This window comes from Microcaecilia unicolor, chromosome 1, assembly GCF_901765095.1.
Source record: "Microcaecilia unicolor chromosome 1, aMicUni1.1, whole genome shotgun sequence".
Lineage (NCBI taxonomy): Eukaryota > Metazoa > Chordata > Amphibia > Gymnophiona > Siphonopidae > Microcaecilia > Microcaecilia unicolor.
The window spans coordinates 628,264,358-628,276,624 of record NC_044031.1 but is presented as its reverse complement, the minus strand read 5'-3'; the positions used below and the strand labels follow the sequence as shown (position 1 = coordinate 628,276,624).

Sequence of the window (12,267 nt, the reverse complement as noted above, 5' to 3'; positions counted from 1 at the left end):
CACACCAACTACCCAGATACCCCTATCCACCTGCCATTTGGACATATTACATACACTCCTACACACCAACTACCCCATACATACCCTTCATACAAACATAATCTCATCCACAACCACGCGAATCCCACACAATATACCTTCCATCTTTACCCCCATATATCCCTTCTACATTCACCGTTTATTTTATAACAAGAACAAACCCAGAAGCCCAAATGCTAGTCAGGGGTGACATTTCCCTTAGTGTACAGAGTAACACCTCTTACTAAGACAGCCACCTCACTATAAGAGTAATGTCCTTACCACAGTATGCAAAATGTTTTTTTTATTAAAACAGAAATAAAATATGCCAAATGCCATCTCTCAGAGCATGCACTCTTGGAACAAAGGTATGCAGCGTAAGCTTTAGGTGAACAAAGTGCAAGTCCTGGCTCCTCCCTAGCATCCCTGTCTGAACTTTGGACTCATATGTCCATTCTTCTAGGAGACACACACATACGGATGAACATCCCCGAGTCATGGCACTCAGAGTGCACAATGCAAGCACTATGACATAGCAGGGACAGCACTACCAGTCACCACTGCATGCTCTACTCTAAACATGCCAGAGCATTTGCACTGGTTGTATATTCAAGGGCTGCTAAGGTTATGTTTATATATTACTCCCTTCAAAAGATCATGACAACTTGGCTATGAGATTCAAAAAGTGGCCAACCAATTATACAGCCACCACACACCTTACTCACTAATAACTCAGGAAGGAGCAGGAATTACACTCATCACAATAGGACTTGATCTTGTGCCCTACATAATATGCAGATGAACCCCCGCTGCCTTGCGTGCCAGACTCCTCCACAACAGCAACATAGCTTTATGAGAAGAGACGGATAGTGCAATCAGCACCAGATGAGAACAGCCAGGGCTGGGTGGGATGGAAGACAACGTCCAGAACCCCGAGGTCACGTGTGATGTCATGTCCTTTCAACACTTTCACGGGCACAATGAGTGGATTCTGAAGCAGATCACTGCAAGGGAAAGTGGACATGTTAAGGAAGCAAGCACTGGTCCAAGAGAAGAAAGAGCAGCAAAGAGAAAGGAAGGATGTAGATCTGATTACTGCTGAGAGGTTTACACACCCCACCTACCCATGAAGGTTTTGGAAATGGGTTATCAATGACAAGTTTATCCACCCCACTAGCCCAGCAGGATTTCAATCTGGGTGTCAGTGATGGGATTACACATTTTCTACCTCTGCAGGACCTGGATCTGGGTGTCAGTGATGGGATTACACACTCTACCTATCCCTATAGGACCTGGATCTGGGTGTCAGTGATGGGATTACACACTCTAACTATCCTTGCAGGACATGGACCTGGGTGTCAGTGATGGGATTACACACTCTAACTATCCTTGCAGGACATGGACCTGGGTGTCAGTGATGAGATTACACACAAAAAAATGTACATAAAAACACAACACAGTTATATGAAAGGCCCGTACTTGTATACCATGCCATGACAGACTATCACACTCCCATCATCTGATCCAGAGGCAAAGAGTGGGTAATGTTTATGGAATGCTACAGCCCTCAAAGCCTTCTTATGGTGCCTGCAAGGCAAACACAACATTATTTTATATTTATACATAGATATATAAAATGAAAGAGACACAAATCATAGTTTTTGAAAGCTGCACAATCTGTGTGGAACTGCATTGCCTACTTTTACCTGCATGGAGCTCAGGCAGTCCCAGGATGGGATCAGTATAATGGTGCCAACAACATATGTGTTTTAAAGGTTCAAATTATCCAGAAAATACTACTACTACTTATTTCTAAAACGCTACTAGACGTACGCAGTGCTGTACACTTGAACATGAAGAGACAGTCCCTGCTCGACAGAGCTTACAATCTAATTAGGACAAACAGGACAAACAAAAGATAAGGGAATATTAAAGTGAGGATGATAAAATAAGGGTTCTGAACAAGTGAATAAGGGCTAAGAGTTAAAAGCTGCATCAAAAAGGTGGGCTATTAGCTTAGATTAAAAGATGGCTAGAGATGACGTACCGGCTCAGGAAGTCTATTCCAGGCATATGGTGCAGCAAGATAAAAGGAACGGAGTCTGGAGTTAGTGGTGGAGGAAAAGGGTGCAGATAAGAGAGATTTACCCAGTGAACGGAGTTCCTGGGGAGGAATGTAGGGAGAGATGAGAGTGGAGAGATACTGAGGAGCTGCAGAGTGAATGCACTTATAGGTCAATGAGAGGAGTTTGAACTGTATGCGGAAACAGATAGGAAGCCAGTGAAGTGACTTGAGGAGAGGGCTAATATGAGCATAACGACACTGGAGGAATATTAGTCGTGCAGCAGAATTTTGAACAGATTGAAGACGAGAGAGATGGCTAAGTGGGAGACCTGTGAGAAGCAAGTTGCAATAGTCTAAGCGAGAGGTGATGAGAGTGTGGATGAGGGTTCTGGTAGTGTGCTCAGAAAGGAAAGGGCGAATTTTGCTGATATTATAGAGAAAGAGACGACAGGTTTTAGCAGTCTGCTGAATATGTGCAGAGAAGGAAAGGGAGGAGTCTAAGATGACCCCAAGGTTACGAGCTGATGAGACAGGAAAGATGAGATTGTTATCCACAGAAATAGAGAATGGGGGAGGAGGAGAGGTTGGTTTAGGGGGAAAGATGAGAAGCACAGTCTTGGTCATGTTTAGTTTCAGATGGCGCTGAGACATCCAGGCAGCAATGTCAGACAGGTAGGCTGACACTTTGGCCTGGATTTTGGCTGAGATTTCTGATGTGGAGAGGTAGATCTAGGAGTCGTCAGCGTAATGATGATACTGAAAACCATGGGATGAGATCAGAGTACCAAGGGAAGAAGTATAGATGGAGAAAAGAAGAGGTCCCAGGATGGATCCCTGAGGTACACCAACTGACAGTGGGATAGAAGTAGAGGAGGATCCACTAGTATACACTAAAGGTACGCTGGGAGAGATAAGAAGAAAACCAGGAAAGAACAGAGTCCTGAAATCCAAGTGAGGACAGCGTATCAAGGGGTAGGCTGTGATCAACAGTGTCAAAAGCAGCAGATAGATCGAGAAGGATGAGGATAGAATAGAGACCTGTGGATCTGGCCAGGAACAGATCACTGGAGAGTTTAGCAAGCGCTGTTTCAGTTGAATGAAGGGGGCGAAAGCCAGATTGAAGTGGATCAAGAATAGCTTGAGATGAAAGAAAGTCAAGGCAACGGCGGTGAACAGCACGTTCAAGTATCTTGGGTAGGAAAGGGAGGAGGGAGATGGGGCGATAGTTGGAAGGACAGTTAGGGGCCAATGAAGGTTTTTTAAGGAGTGGTGTGACTATGGCATGTTTGAAGGCATCAGGAACAGTCGCAGTGGACAGTGAAAGATTGAGGATATGACAGATAAAAGGGATGACAGTAGGAGAGATAGTGTTTAGATGGGTGGGAATAGGATCAGAGGAACAGGTAGTTAGTTTTTTTAGGAGGAAAGAAGATGTGTTCCTCTTCAGTGATTTCAGAAAAGGAAGAAAAGGAGGCAGGGGTTGGAGGGTTGAGAGAATGGACTAAGGGAAGGAGAGGTGGAGGTGACCTGGTTGAGAATTCAAGTTTAACCTTGTGGGTATAAATCACTCTGGGCACTTTCCCTTTCAGAACTGGTGCAAAGCTGTGGGTAAAAAGAGTCGCAGACCTTTGAAAACTGTCAACATATATCCTTCTCCAGCTCAAGCAGGGGAGGATTAGCTCTTTAGTGGCCCTATTCAAACAACCACATTGAACCCCCTCTTCATAAAGGCATATAATAAATCTCAATACGTAAATCAGTTCAATGCAATACATTTTAGAGAGCAGAGCAAGTAAAGAAGGTCAGCTCACAGAGAGGCCAATGCACAAAGCATTTCCACAGTTTTAACCTGGGTTTTACTGGCCGAGCAATAATCCAATGGTTTCAGCGCAGGTATTAACTCACAGACCACATTAAAATGCTTTTAAATGCATGATAATGCGGTCATTTGGTATTCACCTGCCAGGCTCAAAAGATGGGAAAAAAAATTTCTTACACAGATTGTGCATGTTTCTTGTAGGTGCTTGAGTTGATCACCATTCAGGCACTGACAGAAAAATTGACATTAAGGGGTATATTTACTAAGGATCGTTAGCATTTTTAACGCACCCCCTTAGAGACATCATTAACTCCAGCTCTGCTCTTCAAAAAGCATGCTATGCCATACCCCTTAGTGATATCATTAACTTCCAGCTCTGCTCTTTGAAAATGTCCACACTTTAGACAGGCATCCATAGTGGGCATACCCATTTTTTTTTTTTTTAGCTTTAGTAGGGTTTATATATATATGTAACAAAAATTTACAGTGCAATTCCTGTAATTGTACACTTCCCACCAGGCGGGGGCCTTCTTTTGAGCTCAATAGTAGACGCTCAAACGTATATTCTCCAAATTCAGCCACCAAGGTGTGTTATCTTTAAACTGTTAGAGTGTAGCATAATATCTAGCAATTAATCATTTGTGTACTGCAGGTAAGGGCCAACTATCATCATCAGTCTGATTCAAGGAAATCTTCTGAATAATTATGAAACAAATTATATATATAATAGTGTAACTGCATATATGGCTACCTTAGATGATAAGCCCTCTCCAAGTGTTCATAAGCTAACATTTCAGTTCATATTCCTCTATTACATGTTGTAACAAGAAAATCCCTCAAGTCTGCCAGCCAATAAAAGCACCAGGTTGTAATCCAGGCTGAAAATCTGCATTTCCCTGGATCGGTAAGAATTGGGAACAATGGAAAATGCATCTCAAATTTTTTGCAAAATAGAGTCCAAGCCCATCACACTGCTTTTATGAGGATATGGTGTCTCAAAACTGGGGGAAACCTAGCAGATCTGGCATGTAAAATGTAAGACAGATTATATTGAGCCACCATTTGTGTTTCACAGACCACATCACAAAACTTGGAAGTATGAAATACCCAGTCACGTGCACAACGCAAATGACTAGCTGCTGCATAAATTCTAAGGTCTGGGAGACCTAGTCCTCCTTCCCTTCTAGATAACTGTAAAAGGCGGAGGGCGGTCCGTGGTATTTTCGTTCCCCAGAGAAATTTCATAATAATCTTGTTCCAAAAGGCCAAATCTTTAGATTTAAGTATAAGGGGCAAATGTTGCAAGGGATATAGCCACTTGGGCAAAACTACTATCTTTAGGAATTAGGCTCTACCTCACAAAGATAATGGAAGATCTTTCCATCATGTATAGAGAGATTTTGTAGCCAACAATGGAGTGACATTCATAGTATACAACTGTCTCAGATCACTAGGGATCCAAAGGCCTAAATATCTTAATTTTTCCCCCGCCCACTTTAGTGGAAAGGGTCCTGGTCAAGCATTATCCAGATCGACCCCCTACAGGTATGGCCTCTAATTTATCAAAATTAATCCATAAACCAGAACACTGTCCAAAAACTTGTAAGAGATCCAAGACTCTAGGTAATGTATTAGTAGGATTAGTAAGAGCCACCAAGTCAAGTCATCAGCAAACAAAGCCACCTTAAATTCAGCAATGCCGAAGGAGGAAGTGACGTCACCAGGGAACATGGCTGCTTAAGCGCCGAGCTCCCAATCACTCGCAGCGTTTTTTCTGCATTCCCCCGAATCACGGCGATCTACCTTTGCCTGCCCTGCACAACAGAGACATTCCTCACGCGAGCGTTCTGGGAAGGTGATGCAGACTCATGCAGAAGCAGTCGATCTATCCCAATTTGTATTCACGGGTGGCACGAGCAAGAAACACATGGTGGCGCAGGTGGAGGAGGCCTTGGGTGAGCAGGAGCTAATCGGAGATATGATCCTGACGCAAGACCAGGCAGGTCCCAAAGAAGGAGTTTTCCCGGAGCTCCGTTCCTGGCTACAGGAGATCCGGTCGGACCTTAAGGCAGTCCGCTCCGATCTGGCCGCTGTGGGGGCTGACTTACGAAGTGAGATCAAAGAGTTGGGATGTCGGGTGGAGGAGGCTGAGGGCCGGATTGATGAGCATGCAGAGGCAATGGGGTCTATGGATCGGCAGATCACGGATATCCGCATTGGTCAGCAACAAATGGCTGATAAACTAGAAGACCTAGAGAACCGGAGCCGACGCAACAATTTGCGGTTAGCTCGTTGCTTTCTACAACTGAGTTGCCTATGGCTCCGGACAGTGTAATATTGGAGAGATCTCATCGAGCTCTGGTGCTGACAAGGAATAACCTTTCTAAAGATATTATTGCCTGTTTTCAAGATTTCAAGCTGAAAGAACGGGTTCTAAAGGCAGCACGACAAGCTAATGATTTCAAATGGGACTCCTACTCGGTGGAGATTTATCAAGACTTGGCATCAGCCACTTTGATGCGATGGGCTGACCTGAAGCCTGTCACTGCCAGACTTCGTGAAATGGGTATCCGCTACAGGTGGAGACACCTCTTTGCGCTGGTTTTCTATAAAGATGCACGCATGCACCAGGTTAAATCGGTTTCAGAGAGGCATGAGGTCCTCCCCGAAGGGAACCTGATGGCGACACCATCAAAACACTAGAGTGTCTCGGCCTGATTCCACCTTGAGGTCCCACCCTAAGTGGCAGCGAGTGGGGCAGAAGCATTTGCAACACCAGCAATCATTTGGCCGCCTCACATGAGGGTTGAACTGGATTATATATTAAGGTCATTCCTATGCTGACATTGTTGGGCCCCCTCTTGGGGACAATGTTTCGTGTATGAACGGTGCTGTTTTGGCTAATGGGGCTGGTGGTTGGACCTGTTGGATGTTTGGGATTGTTGCTTTATGGTGCTGGGGGATATATTGATATTCCATAATGTTGCTAAGTGTGGCGGTTTGATATAGTTGGATGCATAATCAGCCTGGGTGTAAGGGTCACGTTCTTTCCCTTGGGCACCTTTTCTGATATGGACAGGGTGTCATGGATAAGTGGGGGTTGGACGGGGAGGGTGGAAGGGAGGGAGGGAGGGAGGGGGAGATACTGCATCTAGTGAGAGGGAGGATTTCAACATGGTATGGGGGGAAGGGAGGGGACCTGATTGGGTGTGGGGGGGACTGGTTTGGTGGTTGAACGGTGGTTGGGAGTGGAGAGAGTGGGGTGTGAATTGAGGGGTTGTAGATGGCCAGAGTCGGGGTATGACACTGTTAGGATGTCAGATATAAACTTAATGCTCCTGAATGTCAGGGGTCTGAATGTGCATATGAAGTGTCAGCTGGTTCGTTTGAAGGTGGACATTTCCCTGATTCAGGAGACGTATCTAAAGCCACAACACGAACACTTGTGTAGACATCGTAATTACCCACTTATGTATTTTGCATCTAATCGTGTGGTGGGGAGCAAGACAAAGGGGGTTCTGATAGCATTTAATGATTCCCGTCCTTGGCGTATTGAAAAAACAATTCGAGATAAGGAAGGCCGTTTTTTATTATTAGTCTTTTCAGTGGGGATTCAAAAATATACTATAGTGAATGTTTATGGGCCTAATGCAGATCATAATAATTTTTCCACCAATTTGATCAGTTATTACTGACACATGGGGAGGGGTCATTGTTGGTGGGAGGGGACTTTAACTCTACCTTCAACCCCCAGCTAGATAACTCGACTCCAACAATACCTCAACAGAGCCGCTCATTGCTTCATGCATTTTTAGCTAGGTGGCAATTGATAGATCTATGGTGGCATACTAACCCTGTATAGAGAGAATATACGTATTTCTCCTGAGTTCATCAATCTTACTCTTGTATTGATTTCTGGTTAGGTGATGCTTCAATTCTTCCAAGTATTCAGGACCAGCGGATAGTGCCCCGTACATGGTCAGATCACAGCCCGGTCGGTCTATGTCTTCGTGCTCGGACCCAGTCAACAGTTATCCCGCACTGGCACTTTGATGATGCTTTGCTCTCTGTGACTAATGTTCAACAGCTTGAGCGTTTGATTAAAGAATATATCCAATTAAATGATAATGGGGAGGTCTCGTCTGTGGGGTTGTGGAAGGGGTTCAAAGCGGTCATGCGAGGGCACCTTAATGCCTTAAAGGCCCACTTGTGAAAAGAGCACCAACAGGTGGAGAATTCTTTGCGGAAACGTTTGGCTGGGGTGGAAAAACTTATAATAGCACAACACTCACGCTCTGTCCCTCAGCCTTTACTAGATCAAGCACATAAACTTCGTCAGGAGCTGCATGAGTTGCAATTGGCCGATACCTCGGTGAAGCTGCGGAGGGTCAGACAGATGCATTTTGAATTTGGGAATAAGGCAAGTAGACTTTTGGCCCATAAGTTAAAAAAGCAGGCGAGTCGAGCCCATATTTCACAAATGAGGGATGGCAATGGAGTGGTAACTTCGGATCCAGGGGAGTTACAGCTAATGTTTCAGCAGTTCTATGCGAAACTTTACACTTCCGATATTGATCCCTCGGAGGATGATATATTTGCTTTTCTAGATCAGATCCGTTTACCGATGTTACCGGAAGGGGCCCAACATAGGATGTCTAGACCTACTGAACTAGATGAGATTCTAGAAGCAATCAAGGCCTTGGCCCCCACCAAGTCTGCGGTGCTGGATGGCTTCACGAATAAGTTCTACAAGATTTTTGGCAGGCTTTTGGCCCCTCTCCTTTTGAGGGTGTTTAACTCACTACAGGAGGCACAGACACTTCCGGAGACTTGGAATTTGGCTCTTATTACAGTTTTACCTAAGCCGGGTAAAGATCCACAACTCTGCAGCTCCTACAGGCCGATTTCGTTACTAGTGGTGGACTATAAAATCTTCACTAAGATATTGGCCTCCTGTCTACAACATTATCTTCCTATTCTAGTGCAGGAGGATCAGGCAGGGGTTGTTCATGGGTGTCAAACTTTTGACAACATTCGTCGGGTACTTCACCTTATCTACTGTGCTCATTCCTTGAAAGTTCCCATGTGTTTACTTTCACTAGACGCCGAGAAGGCGTTTGATAGGGTGCATTGGCCCTTTTTGTTTGCAGTTGCGGAGAGAATGGGAATATCAGGCTGTTTCCTCCATTGGCTACATCTTTTATATAAGGGGCCCACTGCTGCTGTGCGAGTAAATGGTAGCCATACCTCTCAGTTTCCCTTGTTCCGGGGAACAAGACAGGGCTGTGCTTTGTCCCCTCTCCTCTTTGAAATGGTGATCGAGCCTCTAGCTGTCTATATTCGCACACACCCAAATATCAAAGGACTGCGGCGGGGGACGATTGAATCAAGAATCCTTTTGTTTGCAGATGACATATTACTTACCACCTTAACAGAGCCAGGTACCTCTTTCCCAGTGTCTTCGATACTGCATGATTATGGTAGGGTGTCAGGCTTTAAGATAAATATGGATAAGTCTGAAGCCCTGAATATCACAGTCCCAGATGATCAGGCTGTGAGGCTGAGGTCCAGCTTTCCTTTTCACTGGGCACCTCAATTTATCAGGTACTTGGGGGTCAACTTGACTAAGCGCTTAGAGGATCTTTACGAGGCAAACTTCCCTGCAAAAGTGCAAGAGCTATTTTTAGAATTGGAGCGATGGGAAGGATTGATGATTTCGTGACTAGGATGCATAAATGCGGTTAAAATGATTCTACTCCCCAAAGTGCTATATCTGTTTATGGCACTGCCAATTTTTCTACCCGATAAATTCTTTCATGGCTTGCATAAGAGAGTGTTCTCTTTTTATTTTGGAAGAAAAGACCCCCACGGGTGGGTCGAACGGTAATGCATCAGCCACGAGCTCATGGGGGAATGGGAGTCCCCTCCTTTTTTCTTTATTATCAGGCAGCTCATCTTAGAATTTTGGCTGACTGGCTTCAGGGGGGGAGAAAGATCTGGACAGTGCTTGAGCAAACTTGGTTTGACCTTTATACCCACTGAGGGCTATCCCCTGGTTACCCGAGATTACTAAGGGAGATGGTGAAAATAGCCCTGCCCCTTCTCCGGTGGCCTCTTAAAACTTGGCATATGATTAGAGGGCGCTTCTTTCCAGGGTGCACATACTTCTTGCATATGCCTATACGATTTGCACCGGGATTTTTTCCCTGGGGTATCTGATCCTTGTTAAGTCAATTGGGAACAATCAGGTCTATGCGAGCTAGGGCAAGTGTGGGAGGATGGGGGACTTTTAGCGTTTGGGGTAGTACAAGAAGAATACGGAATACCCTCATCCAATGCATTTCAATATCACCAATTGCGAGACTTTATCCTTAGGCGAGCAAAGGGGGAGTTGAGTCTAGCAGAAACGCAATTGGAGCAGGCGATGGCCGGTGGGGGGGAGGGAATATTGAGAATCTATAAGGCACTACTCCAGCAGACTAAACCTGTAAATTATTACTTACAGAAGTGGGAAAAGGCATTGGGGGTATCTTATGAATATGCAGAGTGGGAAAGGGTATTCAAATCTTTGCTTAAGGTGTCGGTGTCCAATTCCCTGGTAGAGAATGGATACAAGATGCTCTATTGCTGGTATTATACTCCCAAAAGATTGGTTAGAATGTTCAAGGTGGGATCAGCCTTATGTTGGCGCCAGTGTGGGGGGGGGAGGGAGATATGTATCACATCTGGTGGTCTTGCCCTTCGGCACAAGGGTTCCGGGCCAAAGTTTTGACATTTGTGTCTAGTTTGACTGAGGTCAGTTATCCCAAGAAAATGGAGCACTGTCTTTTGCATGTTAAACCACAGGGGGTGAACTTGAATCAGTGGCGTACTATGGGCGGGGCGGTGGGGGCGGTCTGCCCCAGGTGCACACTGCTGGAGGGTGCAGAAAGCAGCCACGCGCCTGTGGGCTCCGCTGGTTCCCTGCTCCCTCTGCACCGGAACAGGTTACTTCCTGTTCCGGGACAGAGGGAGCAGGGAGCCAGTGGAGCCGACAGGCGCACGGCTGCTCTCTGCACCCTCCATCAGCCAAGAATGCACCCGGGGTGTGTGTGTGTGGCGTGCTGCACCCTGGGGGGGGGGGGGGGTGCGCAGCGGTGATCCACCCCGGGTGGCAGCCGACCTAGGATCGCCACTGACTTGAATACTCATCGACTGGTCACACAGGTGTTTGTGGCTATTAAATTAGTATTGGTGGCAGAAACAACAGTCTCTTCCTGACATTCCTGTGATATTACATAAACTGGATTATATTCTTTTGATGTCTAAACTCACAGCGTTACGTATAGGTAGTATAATAGTTTATCATCGCATTTGGGACCCATATGTTCTATGGTCATCTCACCCTAAACTTGTTCCGCAAAAATCTTAGATGTAGATGGGAAGGGGGGGGGGGGGGGGGGGGGGGAAGGGGTGGAGGGAGGGGATGGATGTGCATGTTAAGATAAAAGACAGGTTCACAAGAATATACATAGAAGATACCAACAGATAACTGACTTAAGTTGTGGATGGTTCAGATGTTGTATTATTCAACTGCAGATATTTCAATAAAATTACAAATAAACAGTTTAAAAAAAATTCAGCAATGCCAGCTTTAATACCTGCAATCTGTGGATCTCCTGATAAGGCCAATGCTAAACGTTCCAAACAGAGAATGAAAAGGGTGGCGGAAAGAGGGCAACCCTGCTGGGTGCCCCTATGTATAGTGAATTTTTCAGAAAGAAGCCCATCTACCAAAACCCTGGCCAAAGGGTCCACATATAAAAGTTGTATCATGGACATAATAGGGCCCTGAAGTCAAATGCCTTCAGGACTTCCCACAGATATGGCCAGGACACCGAATCAAAAGCCCTCTCTATATCAAAACCCATCAGTAGGGCTTCTAAATCAGCAGCATGTGCAGACTCTAGCCCACACAATATCCTACAGACATTAATTACAGCATTCCTACCTTTTACAAAGTCAACTTATGAGTTGCCCACCAAATGGAGAATGATATTCAACAGTCTTGTGGCCAAAAGCTTTGCATATAATTTGGCATCCACATTTAGCACTGAAATAGGGCAATAGGAAGCTGCCAACAAGGGGTCTCTAGTCAGTTTTAAAATGGGCAAAATCAAGGTTTCTCTCATCCCAACCGACAGGGTCACCTTCCTTAATGCCTCCTTATAAACTGCACTCAAGGTAGGAGAAACATGTTGGGCCAAAATCTTGTAAAATTCTGAGGGGGGCCTGGACTTGTTAATGATGCTAAAGTTCTGACGACATATGTTATTTCCTCTGTTGAAAGAGGAGCATTCAATATGTCCAAATCTTCCTGTGACAA

The 12,267-nt window shown here is 45.3% G+C and overlaps 1 protein-coding gene across 2 annotated transcripts in view; it reads right to left on the bottom strand.

Moving 5' to 3' along the window:
* Nucleotides 1-307: 307 nt before the first annotated feature.
* BOP1 (BOP1 ribosomal biogenesis factor) overlaps nt 308-12,267 on the bottom strand; it is a 250,013-nt gene continuing 238,053 nt past the window's right edge. For both annotated transcript variants that reach the window (XM_030220723.1, XM_030220731.1), the window contains exons 15-16: nt 1,498-1,605; nt 308-1,022 (exon numbers count right to left, since the gene is read on the bottom strand). In XM_030220723.1, coding sequence (XP_030076583.1) covers nt 869-1,022; nt 1,498-1,605 — 262 coding nt within the window. In that variant the 3' untranslated portion in view covers nt 308-868. The remainder of the gene's footprint in view (nt 1,023-1,497; nt 1,606-12,267) is intronic.